The sequence below is a fragment of the Engystomops pustulosus genome, chromosome 4, assembly GCF_040894005.1.
Source record: "Engystomops pustulosus chromosome 4, aEngPut4.maternal, whole genome shotgun sequence".
Lineage (NCBI taxonomy): Eukaryota > Metazoa > Chordata > Amphibia > Anura > Leptodactylidae > Engystomops > Engystomops pustulosus.
In genome coordinates this window covers 185,460,585-185,479,090 of record NC_092414.1, presented here as the reverse complement: position 1 = coordinate 185,479,090, position 18,506 = coordinate 185,460,585, and the positions used below count along the sequence as shown (strand labels likewise).

Genomic DNA, 18,506 nt, shown 5'->3' with positions numbered 1-18,506 from the left:
CTGTGATATAATGAGGTGTGCATCTGTGTGACATCACATGACCAGGGAACAGTTTTTATCCACCGGAAGTAAAGAAAGAAGCTTCCTGTTGAATGTCAGCAAGCAGAGATCTTGAGGAATTGATAGATTACATATATTCAAAAATTGTAAATCTTTTAAGTACATAAACAATATCAATTATTTGCTGAAAGTAGACAACAGACATCACACCAACAGCTAGAGACTGTACCATCCCTATCTTTTAGAACCACAGTTTACCACACTATCCGGTGTGGTATCAACCAACACCATCTTCATTTTTTTGATTTTGCATCCTTTGTCCATGATATTAATCCCATGATGCCACAGTACTGCATCAAATGAATAGCTAAAGGATGTACCATCCCATCCAGGAGGATAATCTGATTATTCATGTTTGTTTTATCTTTTAAAAGATCATAGGTATACAGTCAGGGAGGCTGCATTGTCATTGTGTGACTGGAGCCTGTGTAATCATTAACCATAACTATAATAGAAGTTTGTGTCCCCTTCCCCTGTAATGATCCTGTATATTACATCAAGTTTCATTATAGAGAAAGCTGAGAGATAGCTACCAATAACAATTGCAGAAAGAAATAATCTAACGTATATATTTTTAATGGATAGGGACTATAAATTAGGGTCTTTTGTTTTTTTTTTTGTAAGTATTTTACCTTGCATTCAATCATTTTGCTCCAATACAAAGAAATTGTAAAATTTATAATATAAAAATGAAAAAAATAGTTTAGTTTACTAAACGCTCCGCCAGATATCGACACAGAAGGGGAAAAAAATGAAGAAAGTCAACAGTTTCCACTTCTCATTACAGAAGGGAAAATAGAGTTGGGTTTACAGATTAGAAACAGATGAGGAGAAGGTTTGATGGAATGGAGAGGGCGTGGAGCAGAGGCTTATAACTCATTAGGGTCCTGCTATAAAGTGTCTGATAATACTATTATCATCGTGTGTGCAGTCAGATATGATGGCTAAAGGGTTAAATTTAAAGGTGTCCGTCCCTAGTTTGCTTTAATGTGAGGAATGTGCATAATGGAGCAAAGACCCAGCGGGGAGGCAGATCAAACCCTTCCTGCTTCTCCTTTGGATGTCTACATATATGGATGGGGTTGCAGGACACACACACTCCAGTGTTTATAAGTTCACTTGGGTCCTGTTATATTTTTCTACATACTTGCATTTTGGATAAGTAGGGATTGGCTTGGATGTTTGCATCTTATCAAGACTGAATGATACATTATACTGAACTGTAGAAAGCACTTACTGGTATTGGGGAGCGATAGTCATCTGACTATTTCTTTAAACTGACACTATAAACAGGATGACTCCCTATAGGATGAGGTTGGATGGAGTCAAAATCTCCAAATAACATTTATGTGGGAAACTTTATAGCCTTTCTAGATCTACAATTGCTATTTCCTGAGGGTTTATTCAAATGAGAATGTCCTTGGGTTGCAGGTGCACCTCCCTTTGCACCTGGAGCCCGGCTGCAGCCTTACTTACCTTCCTTCACTCCAGCGGCTGTCCCCACATTCCGGCGCACGCTCTCTAAGATTTAAAGGGCCAACACTCCGATGATTGGCGCTGGCCAGCCGCCTTCCCTGTTAAATTGCCGACCCTTTCCTGTTCCCCTGACGGATCTTTGTGCCTTGTGTCTTTGTCAAATCTTGTCTCCTGTTACCCTGATTTTATACGTTTATACTGATTTCCCATTGTGAACTTGATTCCCTTCTTGACTTCACTCCTCTCCTGCCTGTCCTGACCTCCTGCCTTGTTCCTAAATCTGATCCTGTGCTGCCTGTCCATGACTCCGTCTCAGCCTTACGATTCTGTACTTCACCTTGGCCACCACCCCGAGCAAAGTCACGCCTGTGGAGCGACCTGATGGTATTCGGCTGCAGCAAGTCCAACCCTCTTTGCAGCGGGCTCTGGTGAAAACCGGGTGTCACTTAGACTCTGCTCCCAGGCATCATATTACGTCATCGCTCACGGTGGTTCATTGGGCCACTATCCCTGATCTTGACTGAGAATTTTGGTGAAAAATATTTGTAATGGCACCAATGGGTGTTTTATGTAAAATTACATGTCACTTTGAAATATGCTAATAAGTTGTCCAGGATAGGATAAGAAAAATATTGCCTCTTTTGCTACCTTGTAAGGAAGCCCCCTTTACCATCAAGCATGACTTTCGGGAAGCCTATTGATATGAAGTGATATTAAAATCATGACAAAAGCCTCACTCAGTTCTTTCTACCGTTGGGAATCTGTTTCTTCTTGAATAGATATACTGGTTTTGCTTTAATTGCGCATCCTGTCATTAGGCTTCCTGAAAGTCATGCTTGATGGAAAGGGGGCTGCCTTAAAAGGTAGCAAAAGAGGCAATGTTTCCTTGTCACATCCTAGAAAATGTATTTGCATATTTTCCAGAATCCCCTAGTGGAGCATCGATGGCTATAAGTCTCCACATGCCTGCAAGGCGGCCTTAATTGGCAAAGTCTCCATAAGGAGAACTTTTACTTCCCAACCTAGGTTACTAAGAGACAGTTAATGTACGTCTTAAAAGCTTGACTAAGGAGATAAAATTAAATTGTGAAACAGTGCCACTATTGTCTATAGGTCATCTATGTTACTGCAGCTTAGCCCCTGTCAACTGCATGGGCAACTCATATATATATATATATATATATATATATATATATATATATATATATATAAAAGTACAGTCCCCGGGTTACATACAAGATGGGGTCTGTAGGTTTGTTCTTAAGTTGAATTTGTATGTAAGTCGGAACCGTATACTTTATCATTGTAATCCCAGCCAGAACTTTTTTGGTCTCTGTGACAATTGGATTTTAAAAATGTTGTGTTTTCATAAGAATCAATATTGACACTAAAGCTTCATTACAGACGCCTGTGATAACTGTTATAGCTGTTTATTGTAGCCTGGGGCTAAAGTACAATAAATTACCAATATCCAGAGGTCCGTTTGTAACTAGGGGTCGTATGTAAGTCGAGTGTTCTTAAGTAGGGGACTGCCTGTACACTTTTTAATCCTATCAAAACCCAAGGGCTATTTCTGATTTTTGAAACTTACCATAAGTGATATAATCTCTAACTCCCGGAATACCCACTTTTTATTTGTTTGGATTATTAAAGGGGCTTCCTCAAAGTCTACCAAGAAGATAGTGCCATTCATTGTATAGTGGCTGTACTTGGTATTGCCGTTGAAGCCTATTTATATGATTGTGACTACAATAGACTGCAAATAGACCATCACCGGTGCACTGAAACTGATATTGTTGGGGTGCCAGCTATTAGACCCCCCCCCCCCCCCCCCATTCTTGAATATTGAATATCTATTCCAAAAATCAGTGATCACACATAAAGTCAAATCCCTTTAATAGCTCATGTAGAGCCACAGTAATTAAATATCCACTAGATATCACATCCATATAAAGCTCGGTATGGGCCTGCAGGAGGCAAAAACACTAAAGTCATTTATCTTATCTCTGTTTGTTTTTGCCTTTTGTCTTTTTTCCGTCTGCTTCTTTGGTAATTTAGCAATCTCACTTTTTCTTTGTGTTAAATAGGTTTTTCTTCAGATCTCTTTTTGAGACATTTGTTACAAATGTCTCAAAAAAGTTGCACAAATGTCTCAAGTCACTTTCAAGTCCATTTTCTAAGTTTTCCTTAAGTATGGATTCGTCTGGAGTTTTTGGCGCCAAAAAATGTTGCACATTTTAGACAATTTGAAATGATAAATGTGATTTGCAACATTTGGCACATGTGTAATAGAAGATAAATGCATCTTACTAAAAAAAAAGTCTCAAAAAAGACATAAAATTCAGGAAAAAAAATAAATATAAATGACCCCCTAATTAGCTCCAAAATGAGTCCTCAGGAAGCAAATTGTAACATTACAATGTTTTAAAACTTTGAGCACTACATGTGTTGTCAATTTATTTCAGCTCATAAAAATCTTTTAGCGCTAAAACAGATTTTGAGGAATAACAGATTTCAAAGGGAATGATTTTATGTTAAATGCTCTAAAGTTGTCAGCCGACCGTAGATCCAGGATGACGGGAGTTTGGATTACCTGTAACAGTGGTCAATCCAACATAATTCCTCCCGCCTTATAAGGGCTCCTTAAGATTGGATGCTTTGATGCTAGATTTCACAAAAGAGAGTCGCAAACATTGGCCCGTGTCACTCAAGGATACCAATTTTGAGTCAATCCAGGTATGACGAAGACTCTGCCAAAACACTCAGCCTTGACGGAGACAGGCCACCTCATTTTACCCTATCTTAAAACCTCTCATACAGCAGAGGTAGCCATGTTTATAAGCAGAAACCAACGTAATGGAAATTATTAAGATAACTAAGGCAAAAAGACCGCAGACCCTTCCCCCTTGGTGGTGTCACTATTTCTGAGGATATTTACTGGAAAATTGTTTCCAGTACAAAATGACTCTTAGCTCATGTGCTCTGTAAGCAGTTCTTGCCCGAAAGCTACTGAATCTTGCATTTCATCATATTTTTCAGGATTAGGTATTGTAGGTACAGTTATTGTAAGCCTTAAAAACTGTCTAAGAGCCAAGAGTTGTCTCTTAGTCCCCATATTTCTGCTGGTAAGTACATTGCTGAGCTGCACAAGATAGATTGTCCCCTAGGGTTTTCTATAGGAACAGAATCAGCAACTTATCTTATGATTTATCGGGTCGGGCTCTAAGGAGGACATCTTTAATTCCTCCCCAGTTCATGACCTTTGATTGAATAATGAGGTGTTATAGCTGGGAGCAGTAACGTGTTTATTCTGCTTGCTAATAGTTGTGGTTATGCTTCCCCGCCAGTGACCATGGTAAATACGCACTAGAGGTTTTTCGAGCCTGTAGCGATCGCTTTCTTGGTCTGGCTGGCAGGTAGACTGCTGCCGTGTCAGAAGATTATGAGGAAGATCTCCTTAGCCTTGGTATTTCCTGTTGTGAGAGGTTCTGTCTCGAGAGAATCTGGGGAAGATAAGTAGAAGGGGAAAAAAAAGCACAAAAAGAGAAAAAAATGGATAGAAGACGTTATAAAACAGCTGGAAAAATGCACATTTTTAGTTTTGTGCTTTTGTGTTATAGGCAATGGATAGGGGTGTACAAATCAAAACAAATCTCAATTCAAGTAGGAGAATTAAAATTGATTACAAATCTATAACTAAGTATCCTGCTCTCCATCCCATATGCTTAACCTCGATCCATGATGCTTAACATAGCTTGTGTGTAAAGAATAAAGGCAAATTCACATGAATATGTTCAATTCACTATTTTCCATGGCCAATGTATGCACCATATTTTTAACAGACCCATTCACTTTAATGGTTGATTCATCTCCAATTCCCTTATCCATTTTAAAGCACACCTGTCACCAGGAATTACACTTTTAGCTGGTGACTGGTACCAATAGCCTATGCTATGCTTATTTTAAATATTGCCTTTGGCAGCATTATGAACCATTTCAGTAGTTTATAATAGTTTGTTTCACATTACTGGGCACTTTGCCAGCTGCATGTGGTGAGTCCCAGAGGAGGGGGCAGCTGCCGCCTGTGTTTGTCTGGATTACTCTCCTCCACACTCATTCAGCTCCCTCCCCCCTCATCAGGGGGATAGTGTGAAGGAGAGGAAGAATGAATGAGGAGACAGGCTGCCTCTCCTCCTGGACTCACCACACCCTGCTGGCAAGGAGCTATGTAATGTGAAATAAACTATTATAAACTATTAAAATTATTCAGAATGCAGACAAAGGCAATTTTAAAATCAGAATAGCATAGGCTATTGTAATCTGTCAAAATGACAGTTCTGGGGACAGTTCCCTTTAAACTTAACATGACTGTCAATCTGGGTCTCGGTGCCTAACCAAGGTGGGAGGAAGGTCTCACAGTAAAGTTATCTATGTGGGTTTGCTCATACAGGAAAAGCTGCGACTCATTAAGTAGGACGTCTCACTGAAGTCTCGAATGGGCAAGGATTGCGATACAAAGGAGAAGTTATACTAAATCTTGATGCTGGCCATGATTGCTAGTGCCATTGGTCTTGGGGAACTTCATCTCTATCTTCATCTCTGTAGACTACACTCAGTTTTTTAGGACAGCATCATGGTTTGCCATCAAGTTTAACAGGATTTCTGATTAAAGTCTATGGATCCAGCAATAAAGTGACTACTACATTCTAGCGACTATCAGAAGATATAATGGCCAATCAATCACTGGAGGCAAATTGCAGGTCCTATCAGTGTTGACAAGGACTTAGTCCCTTTGTTCCAATATGGGATCATTCCTAGCATCAGCGTTATGGATATCGATCTAATGAGAACTGGGAATAATCAGAAGCAGCTAATAAATAAGTGACACAAGTGACCAGTACATGTGGAATAGATTCCGAACTATCTGCCTCACACAATATTGGATTAACAATCCAATACTTTGGTAAAATTAATGCTTGATCCTTATCATAAAAGTGTTAGCAGGATTTTCGTAAATTAAACTTTGCATTTCAGCAGCTTCCAATTTTGTAGACCTGGGGTCACTCTAGAATCATCAGAGATTTTATGGTACATAGGTTCTCCTGGCTTTATTCACATCTTATCCCAATGTTGATCTGATTGTGCAAGAGCTGTTAGTCGATTTTACAAGTATCCCTTCCATGTGAGGTTTTAAAGATTATTTATAACAAGAATGGAATGTACCCAGGATGATATTGAGGCATCTCAATTTTCTTTTGTCTCCACTCATTTTTTTGCCAGCTATTCTTAGAAAATGACCCGCATCTATTTGATATTGTGAAATATAGTCTGCAATAACTATGTCATGTATGTATTGCTTCAGAATCTTATATCCAACTTAGTGCCCAGTTTTAAAAAAACAAATTGAATTTCTTTTTTACTAAGTAGAATAACAAAATATTACAGATGGATTTAGATTAAGGTGGAGAACCAATAAATCGATATTAAACCGATAAAGTTTAATATATATAAATATAAGGTTATATGCATAGGTCATAGAAGTTTTACAACTTCTTAAAACTGCAACAGAAAAAGACTTGGGGATATCACTGAACAGTAAATTTAGCTTCAGCCACCAGTGCCAGGCAGCTGATGCCAAGGCAAATAAAATTTTGGGATTCATCCTCATTCATCATTATGAGGAAAATATTTTGCCTCCATAGAAATCACCAGTCAGACCACACATGGAATATACACAGTTATAAGATTTTTCTGATGGCCTCTGACCATGATAAGGTCCTCTGTGCCTAGAGGTAAGAAGATGTTGTGGTCATCATGCAGCAGTTCTTAAAGGAACACTATAATCAAAGCTAATACATTGAGTAATACATGGTGCCAGGCCTGAAGGAAGGATCAGGACTCATTTTTATTGTATTCCTAGAACCTTGCTAGAACCAACAGTTATGCTCCTCCCTTCAGGCCTTACACAAGGTATAATTCAATGCATCAGCTTTGACTGTAGAGTTCCTTTAATGGAGTCATGTATGTGCGATGAATGGTAGAGCATAGAAAACCACTGGCTCCAGTGGTGGCTTTTTTTTCAGAAAACAAAGAAACTGGTCATATTTCATGCAGGGTGAGCTAGGAGTCTTTCCCCAAAATTGAAGATAGTTAAATGGTCAAAATCAAAAAGTTTCCAAAGAGAGTGACCATGAGTGTCCCATCCTGCTGTTTTATTAGTAGACTTTCAATCAATTATTATTTAGGACTAAAGACCATAAGTTTAGGTATTTGTTGCCTGACATTACTTCTATTCTTCTTCGTAGGAAGAGGAGGAGGATGGATTGCCTAAAAAGAAGTGGCCTACAGTGGATGCATCTTATTATGGAGGAAGAGGAGTTGGAGGAATCAAAAGAATGGAGGTATCTGTGACCTATTTTGTACTGTCTTCTATATTTTCTATCACTGTTCAAACAACTAATCCTCCCCCCCCAAAAAAATAAATGCACATATCCCCTGTTTGCTTTGGTGTAGTACTGTTCAAACAATGCGTTAGGCTCCAGGTGTAGTGGACTCACTGGACCACCACGGATGATGATGTAAGCTGACAAAAAACTATTTTTTTGGCAAAATTTTGTAAATGAATAATGGTTAATGATAATATTAAAATTTGTATAATACTTTATTAAGGAAATATGTTTCCATGTCCTTTTTCCTATTACTTTTTTCCTTAAGCAGATTCTGTAAATAATCAGCTCTGTCTCCATACACTATATCAGATAAGAAGATCAAAGTGTTCCTGATGACTTAACTCATTACAGACAGTTCCTGATAACCTATCCTCCTCAGAGAGCTAAATCGCCAAGAGGAATATTCACTAGATATGGAAAGAGTTAATCATTAGTCTTCTTATCTGATAGAAGTGGATGGAACAATCAATGATTTCAGATACAGTGCTCACTACTGGAGAAAGAGCATAAACAATACATAGAAAATGCATTCCTAAATTACGGTAAGTATATTACAAAGTTTAATATTATCACCTGCTCTAATTATTTCCAAAATTAAAAAAAGATTATACTTTCAGAAGTAATCCAAATTTTTCAGATTATGGGGCAGATTTATCCAGCTGTCTGAAAGTCAGAATATTTCTAGTTGCCCATGGCAACCAATCATAGCTCCTCTTTAAAATATCCATGAGCATAGGGCAGATGTAGTTTTTGTTTGTGTTTGTAGTTTTTGCCAGGTTGACATAATTTGTAAAGTTAGGTATATATCAAAAAAAGCTGATCTGGCACATTCATAGAATACCTTGGTTCCCCGTGCATAAACTGTATGTGGTATGTGGTGGATGATATGCCGGTCTTTGAGACATCAATTCCACCCCGGAGGAGATCTTTCAGCCTTATTTCTTAGAGAGAAGCTCAATCACATGACTTTATAAAGTGAATAAAATTTATATTTTATGATGAAGAAGATGCAAAAAACAACACATCATTGAGAACTTGTTTCTCTTACATGGTAGCTAAAGGAAACCTACCACTTTAAAATTCCAGTTATAACCCACAAATACCTTGCACCAGCTCAGGGTGAGCTGATGCCGGAGCATATCTTAACTATTTGCAGAAACCGCCGTATTCCGTTTAAAACTGTTTTATTCTTTATATTCCAACCCCCCTTCGGTGCCCCACAATATGTGCTCGGCACACCATGCGCACGACCGTGCATGTGCCTTATTAGGAGGTGTCGTACAGCCGATAACATCACCGAGCTTTTGGGCACACTCGCGCCTGCACAACTTCTAAGTTTTATCCTGGCCGGCTTCGCACGAGAAGTTGCGCAGGCGCGGGTGTGCCCGGGAGCTCAGTGACGTCACCGGCTCTCTGGCACCTCCTAATAATGCGCACGCATGGTCGCGTGCAAGGTGCGCCGAGCACATATCGTGGTGCACCGAAGGTGGGTTGGAATATAAATAATGAAATAGTTTTAAACGGAATACTGCAAAAGATATAGTGAAAATAGGCTCCGGCATCCTTCAGAAAGTTTCCTTTAAGGGGACTCATGTCGGTATCTCCAAAACGTTCACATGGAATGGATAGCACAAAATATTCTCCTGGCACATAATCCGGGGAGGTTTCTCCAAATGGGACTAGGGAGCCATGGCGCACCTCTCTGATGTATTTCTTGACCCATGGGAATGATGGAAGATAACTTCAGACATTCTTCTGCCTTTGAAAATCTCTTTCTTCAATATTCATAACTTCAAATTATGGAGACACCCATGCCATCCAGTGCGTTTTAAAAATGTCTTTTTAGTCTTACAAAACCACATGAACCAATTATGGGAACTGTTCTGCTTAGTCTACATTAAAAATTGAAAATATGTTTCCTAAATTTTACTCACAACATATCCATATTAGATAACTTTTTCCTGCCATAACATTAAACCAGAGCTTCTGGCAATGGAGTAATAGTCAGAAGGTTTTTCGGAGGGTTCTAGGTGAACAGCGCTTAGTACCAACCAAAACTGGTCCAAGCAAGGACAACCATTGAACCAACAATAGTCATAGATGCCCAAGGCTCACTGATGCATACAATGGGGTCTAAAATGAGAGGGGGCAGATGCTGGGGTTGTAATCTTTTTCCCAATACGAGGAGATCAGTACTATGATACAGATTTTTCAATGGGGCCCAGTGGCTTTAAGTTCCCCATGAGGGTTGTGAAGTCCAGCCTACCAGGTGTAATCCCACTACTGGGACTGTAGAACAAATTGCTGATAGAAAGATTTGTGGATTCAAAGCTTAGTATTTTTGTTGGTTGCTAAAATATTGTGTCTATTTTATTTTAGGTACGTTGGGGTGAAAAGGGTTCTACAGAAGAAGGAGCTAAGCTAGAAAAAGCCAAGAATGCCAGGGTGAAGATGCCAGAGCAAGAATATGAATTTCCCTCGCCAAAGATTCTCAATGCCAATTATGGAAGGTCAAACTCTTCAAGAAAGTGGTATTCTCCAATTAAGGTAGGATCAATATATAGTATGTTATAATCAGCCATTGTACGACCTCATGCATAGAACTGTACAAAAATACAAACGGTTTTAAAGGTTTTGTATCACATGAGATAGGCAAAGAAATGGAATACAGTTTTGAGCATTGGTCTTGATTGTGAAGATATACTTTATATACTGTATATTGTCATTTATCTACAATATTGGTCTAATAATTGGACTTTTACTATACTATGTGGCTTTGCCTCTCCTGGATTCTAGAAGCTTTAATGACACTCTCCTGGAACCAGGGACTTGTTTTGGCCTCCAGATGTGTACAAAACGCACCTGGTTGTACTCAGTTTCCTTTTTTTATTTGGGTATCTCCCACTATACCCAGGGCACTGGCTTGGACATTTCTGCGACCAAATCTGTTACAACCTACTTTGTGTGCTTGTATTCATTCTCCTCCTGACCTCTACTTACGACTGAACTCTGCTTTCCTGAATTCTTGCCCGGTATGCCAAAATTTTACATAATGGGGAACATTTACTCTGTCCAATGATAATGCACTCTGCCCCGATTCACTAAGATTGCGCACCCGAGATCCTGCATGTGTCGCTTCCCCACTCAGGTCTGACGGAGTTCACCTTCGTCTTCGTGGTGCATGTAAGTGCATTGTCTTGTGACACAATTTGAAAGTTAAATCCCACGCTCAATCCGAAACAGTTGGATCGTCTGAAGGCACGCCCCCCGATTTGTGAAAACGCCTGTTAAATAGCTGTCAAAGCCGTGCAATCCCTGAAAACGGTGATTAGTCTAACGAAAGTGCGATCCGCAACCCTTAGTAAAAGCCCCAATGACTTGGTACTGTGATATGCCTTTTTGTTGGCTTTTGCTAACATAGACCTCTTCGGGAGGTGCAAGTAATTTCATTTATTATGGTATAGATGCAATTTTATAGTCCCCACCATTTCTAAGAAACCATTTTTTTTTGGATCTATCCTGTCATATGGGTGGCTCCAAGCTGTCCACCCATTTGACTATAACAAGCCTAATAAGCATAATTGTAGTATCCAATAGGCCCTCTACTCTTACTCAGCCTGGTTCTGCCTATCTGACTGTAGAGTTCCAAAATAATGACATTGATTATTCAGAAACAGTGGGGGCTAGGGAAAAAATGACGTGGAATAAAGAGGTGGAGGTGGTGAAAGGAAAATTTGCTAGTGAGTTCTAGCAGGCCTACAACTTCAGGAGTAGTTAAGATAATAGCTGGTCATAGGCTTCAAAAAGATTATTTCCAGAAAGCATCTGCAATGCACATTAGAATCTCATGGATCTTGGAATTCCTAATAATATGCTACGGTGCAAGAATAGACCCTTGTCAGATGAAGCATGCAATGTTTGACATGTTTCAGAGGGTTATCACAGATATAATCTATAGAAGTATTGAAAATGGTCTAAAATATTTAACAATGGAGAGTAATAAATTATTAAAAATGTATTAATTGCAGCTAATTATAATTTTTTCTTTTCCACCAGCCATATATTTTTTTATTTATTATTTTTTTCAGCAATAGATCTTTTTTTATTTAAGGTTATTTTTTTTTTCCTAATTCAACATACATAGTATTTTAGTTATGTATTTTTGCTTTTTATACTGCTGACATTAAAAGGATAGTTTATTTTCTAGTAATTATAACACTTATCCACAATGATCTATGTGAGGTCAACAATGGGGTCACTTTAGGTATCCAGGACTGAATGTATGGATATTTCTAATGGTGCCATTAAGATCTATCTGGTCAGGCTGTGCTCCCCAACTTACTACAATGTAACATGAGTCTCGTGCCAGGCTTATTCTACATATTCTTAATAAAGTAGAGATGTGGCATAAGGTCCATCGTGGCGATTACACATTGGGAATCATCAAGGGGTTAATGGAATGACATTGTGCACCTTAACTAAGATAAAAACGTATGAGCCCAAATATATTTATAACTATATCTACCAAATACACACAAACTGCAGGGCAGAAGTTCCTTGCAATTTTTTTTTAAAAATGGTTCTCAAATTATATCTTTGTGCCCAAAATAAATCATACACCTCATGTTTGGCAGGAGACACTAGAGTGAAACCATGGCAAAAGGAAATGTTCACAGATATTTTTGTACATGCTTGCAAAATTTATCTAGGCCAAAAGAAGAGGTCACAGGCTTCTAAGGGTTTTCTTGCTTTGTACCCAAAAAGAAATCAGCCTTGCCGAAAAATTATTGAAGTAGTGTTCAGTGACTGTTTTTGTAAACTTATTATAGATAAAGCATTAATTTTTAGACCCCCATTTAGCTCTTTCATCCAGATACTTCCTCCCTCAGTTACATTTAGAAAGTATTAATTCCTCTTGTAGACATCTAGGGGGATATTTATCAGGACCTCTGCGCACCGCCAGTGGCGCAGAGGCCCTGAAATAATCGCAAATGCTAGCTTATTGCTAGCTTTTGCGATTATTTTCCCCAATCCGCCACCTTCACGCCAGTGGGGCGTGAAGGGGAGTGAAGGGGGGGCGCGGCCGACCAAGCGGGGGGTGCGGCCGGACGGGAGCCTCTTGATGTATCGGGTTGCGAATTTGCAGCGGCGGTGCGATCATACGCTGGAGCACGAGCACCAGCGTATGATAAATATCCCCCCTAGTGTTTATGTTTTAAATGAGTTAGATAAAGTTTTCCATTGATCCCCCGATCCACCAATATGATCCAGAGTCTCGATATGTCTCAGTTTTCACACACCCGTCAATCGAAAATGTAGGGTGTAACAGTGGTAGCAGCCATATCAGCCAATATGGGGCCCACAGTATCAGGGGGCCACATCATCTGTTCCAAACTAAGGAATGGAGGATGTGCCCCATTGTATACATATTAATCTGCACATTTTACAGCATAATATGTATAGAACATATATGTGACGTTTGTATGCAGTATCTGTAATGTGTACATACTGTATGTGTATATATTTATACATATGCTGTATATCTGTACATGGCACTGTAGGTGTGTGTACATGTGATTTGTAAATGCTGTATGTCTATATGGTGTGTATATACTGTCTGTGTATATATATGCTGTATGTCTGTGTATGGCACTTTATATGTGTGGATATGTTATGTGTATATGCTCTATATGTGTGTATGTGTAAGAGTATATAAATGTGTGTGTATATACTGTATGTGTATATATTTATATACATATGCTGTATATCTGTACATGGCACTGTAGGCGTGTGTAGATGTGTTATGTAAATGCTGTATGTCTATATGGTATATAATGTATGTGTACATATATGCTGTATGTCTGTGTATGGCACTGTATGTGTGTGGATAAGTGATGTGTATATGCTCTATTTATGTGTGTGTATATGTGTAAGAGTATATAAATGTGTGTGTATGAGTGAAGAACTGTATGTGTATAGGTATTTGTATAAATGTGTTTGTATATATATATATATATATATATGAGTGTCGTATGTGTATAGGAAGGGGGTCTAATACAGGCGTTTGCTATGGGGCCCTGCCTCTCCTAGTTACGCCCCTGCCTTTAAGGGCAAAGTTTCTTAATAGAGTCTAAACATAACTATGGTGATCAGCCAAACCAGAGACTCTCATCCTACTTCCAACCACAAGCTCAGTCTATACTGAGTAGGAGCAACAACTTCAACAGTGCGAGTTATGGACGTGTATCTATACATAACCCTTTAGGCTTCATAAAGAGTTAGTCAACTTTTTTTTTTACAGCAGTTTTTGAGTTTTTAAGGAAACAACAATAAAAAATAACTAACAGATTACAGTTGTGTGTAACAAGAGTATAAGAACTTTACAGCTTAGTCAAATGTCCGCTTGCTTGGAGGACTGATCTTGGAGTAGAACCCAGGGAAAGTTAGACAGTGACTTACTCGAACGCTATAGACTTAGTGAAGACCCAGTCAACAGCCTTCATTCAGGATGGAGAGATCTAAACTTTATTTGGGAGATTGGCATTTCTATGCCAATTCTGAGCACCCAATTTAAAGAGGCAGATGTCTCTTAAATTATTAGACCCTTCATGAGTAAGAAACTCAAAAATATGCCAGTTATGAGCTGATAGATTTGAGGTTTAATTAACATTGGATTTTGGTGTAAATTATGGTAAAGTTACCAGACTGCGCTAGGCCATGCCCTCATACCAAGCTCCGCCCATGGCCACTTTTATACAAAGTTGCAAGTGTGTCATAAAACTATCAAAATATGGTTCTCAAATTATATATTTGTGCCCAAAATAAATTTTACACCTCATGTTTGAGATGGGGTTAAATTTTAAACTTGCCAAATGTTAAAGGAACAAGGCTAATTTATTGAATAATACATGGTGCATGGCCTGAGGGGAGGAGCAGGACTCCATTTTAATTGTATTGCTAGAACCTTGGCAGAACCTGGAGTCCTGCTCCTCCCTTCAGGCCAAGAAAAGAGATAATTAAATGAATCGGTTTTGAGTAAAGTGTTCCTTTAAGAATTATATTGACAAACATGTCAGCCACGTGCCCTGGGTCTACTGTTTTAGGGATAAATCTCTATCATTATATGATTTCATACATGAATCATCCAAGACACTGCCTTTCCAACCTGTCATCTCATACCTTATGGCCTGCTTAAGATATTGCTCAGGGAGAAAATACTACTTATTGAGTAATTTCAGCTGTTTCTTCTTGAATTTTTTTAAGAGCAGAGGGAAAGGATTAAGGATTTTTTGATGAATGCCGAAGAATTTCGTAACATTTTCTTGAATTGGTTGCACAACGATTGAAGAGGTTTAGAAAATAGGAGTCAATGTTCTGAGGAAAATGCATGTGTTTACATCTAATGGACAACAAAACTAAACAACTCACACGCTGTTGGCTACTAACCTGTTAGGTAAACTAATAAGCCAATTTATTCTGAGGCCAGGATTGATGAGGCCATTGTTTGCTATGTTCTATTCCAAAACAGGATCTGTACAGAAGTTATATGTTACTTCCATTATTTATTTTATTCAGGCATTTACATAGCAAACACTTATTCCGCAAAGCCATCCAGAGATAGTCATCATTGGTCCTGTCCTTGTAAACAGTCTTGGGACTTTATTTGAGAAAGGAAAGGGAAATCGCTAATCTGAATCCCCCAGCAAGTAATGGGTGAAGGGGCCTATCCTCTAGGTTATGTCTGAAATAGGTCACCGTCTTGCATTGTCTCAGAAATTGATTGAAGCAATAAGGTTTGCAACATCTCTTGTAGTTTCAAAGTTATCAACACATTTGGCCACATTTCTTTAAGGAAACCTACCACTAAGGATCTACATATTAAGGTAGATGCAGTGGTAGGTGCATCTAATGTATGTAAGGATAGCCTTTTCTAGGGCTAATCCTTTACTCCTCTCTATCTTTTCTAATCTTTAATGAGGGCAATATGTAAATTTTCTAAAGAGGCTACTGAGGCATGGAGTAACCGGAGCTGAGGCTACATGGCGCAGCTACTCCACGACCCAATAGCGTCTTTGATCCTCCTACCCAGACATCTTCAGTGCGGAGCTACAAGGAGCTGCACACACTCATCCGCAAAGCCAGTGGCTGCACGATCTGGGCTCCAAAGCCGGAGCAACTGCGCATGCACAGAACTCCAGCTTCACTGATGAGTGCTAGCAGCTACAAGGAGATGGCTAAAGGCTGAAGATGTCTGGGTAGGAGGATCAAAGAGGCTACTTGGGCGTGGAGTAGCCGCGCCATGTAGCCTCAGCTCCGGCTTCTCCACGCCCCAGTAGCCTCTTTACAAAATTTACATATTACCCTGATTAAAGATTAGAAAAGATAGAGGGGAGTAAAGGATTGGCTCTAAAAAGGGCTATCCTTACATATGTTAGATGCACCTTAATAGGTAGATCTTAGTGGTAGGTTTCCTTTAAATTGTGTGCCCCAGTAGTCTGTCTGACATTGCACTGAAAAAACCATGCAAACTGCTTACACATGAATTAATGAAATGTTTGTGCCAGTTTTGTGTCGCTGCACTGTGTCCACCGCGCCACCAAATCCTGTGCCGATTCAGAACCGCGCACCGTATGTATTACCGTGACTCGTCAGGATCATGTTGGATGCTCTACGTTACAGATACACCAAAAAAAAGATGGTGCCCACTTCCGGAGCAGTGCAGGGGTGCCAGATTAATAAAAAAACCGGGCATCAGTATTCAATAATCACACATTAGAAGTTTGCACTACTTTTGACAAATGCAACAACATCCAACATTCCCTTTGATGCTAAGATATATGATTGTTCTTGGTGCTGAACACAGAACTGAATGAGCTCGATCCAATAGTTATGAACTCGCATTAACACATGCAGGACATACAAACTCCATAGACTTTGATACTGGAGAGGGAACAGTTATAACTCTTGAGCCATCAGGAGTTACAATGATTTCATTTGCCTGAAGCTGTAAGTCATGGATCTACAAGAGTCACTACAATGCAACAATAATTACTGTATATGTAATTATTCTAAATAAGTGAAATAAAATCAAGAATATATGCAGAGAATTCCTCCTCCTTTCCCATTGGCAAATAATCTGCTCCAAATCTGCACAGAATCAGAGAATTAAAGGAAGTGAAACTGATGGTGGATGTATGGCACTTACCTGTGCATTTCTTTATGCACTTTTCTTGGTGAATAAAGAAACGGCACACTTACAAAGAAAAAGAGTTGTAAAAATTATGTAAATTAGTTAGACTTATGTTAGACTTATGTCTTTTAATGTATTCAGGCCCAGCACTGTAATAGTACTGCTTGCTCCAACCCGAGGAGCTAGGAGAGAACAAGCCATAGCACAACTAACATAGTACAGTTCCTACTTTACATGAAATAATAGCTACCAGTTTGTGTTATTTGGTATTCAAAGCCAGATCTGTTGACCATAATTCTATTATATATTTGATTAAACATAATAAAGGGGTTGTCCACTTTCAGCAAGTAATGAAAAGTTACTGAAAAGTATTAATTCCTCGTGGTTTACCAGATCTCTGCTTGCTGTCCTTCTACAGGAAGCTGCATTGTTTACTGGCAGCACGGTAGCTTAGTGGTTAGCACTACTGCCTTGCAGCGCTAAGGTACTGGGTTCTAGTCCCTCCCAGGTCAACATATGCACGGAGTTTGTATGTTCTCTCCGTGTTTGCATGGTTTTCCTCCGGATCCTCCTGTGTCCTCCCACACTTCAAAAACACACTGGTAGATTGGTTAGATTGTAAGTTCCATGGGGACAGGGACTGATTTGGCCAGCTCTGTGCAATCTTTGTGCGCTATATAAATGAAGGAATTATTATTCCTGTGGATAAAAAGCAGTCAATGGTCATGTGATGTCACACAAATGCATGACTCATTATATTCCTGGTCATGTGATGTCCCACAGGTGCACAGCTCATTATCTCCCTGGTCATGTGATATCACACAGGTACACGGCTATCGCTCTTATTATTCTCTGTGATAGGAGCCATGCACCTATGTGACATCACATGATCAGGGACAGGTTTCTGTGAGGAATTAATTAAGACACTAGCTTGGAAAATTATATAACTTTACACTACGCAAATATAAAGTATTTGCTGAAAGTGGACAACCCCTTTAAGTATATGTGAACAAAAGGCAAAGGAATCCACAATTTGCATCATCCTTTTTTGTTTCAAGGTAAATCATATCTCTATGAGGTGACTTATTGGTGAGCTAAAGCAAATGAGCTGGAAGCCGGGACTCTCATCAGATGCTTCCCCCTATATAACCTTGTACTGAAAAGACTCGTAGACCACAAGGATTAATGTATATTAAACATTCCATGTGGGGAGCATTATACAGCGTCTTAAGTAGCTACATCTGCCTTACATGGGAAGCTATTATTTTTATTGCTGTGCCTTGTGACACTTTTTTATTTCTTTAAGGTATGAGGAAAAATTGCCGACAAGT

The 18,506-nt window shown here is 39.2% G+C and overlaps 1 protein-coding gene across 1 annotated transcript in view; it reads left to right on the top strand.

Moving 5' to 3' along the window:
* The window catches only part of ANTXR1 (ANTXR cell adhesion molecule 1), a 138,116-nt gene that overhangs the window by 79,944 nt on the left and 39,666 nt on the right, over window positions 1-18,506 (top strand). Inside the window, exons 15-16 of the mRNA XM_072148878.1 lie at window positions 7,842-7,937; window positions 10,365-10,532. Of these exons, the coding sequence (XP_072004979.1) occupies window positions 7,842-7,937; window positions 10,365-10,532 (264 nt within the window). The remainder of the gene's footprint in view (window positions 1-7,841; window positions 7,938-10,364; window positions 10,533-18,506) is intronic.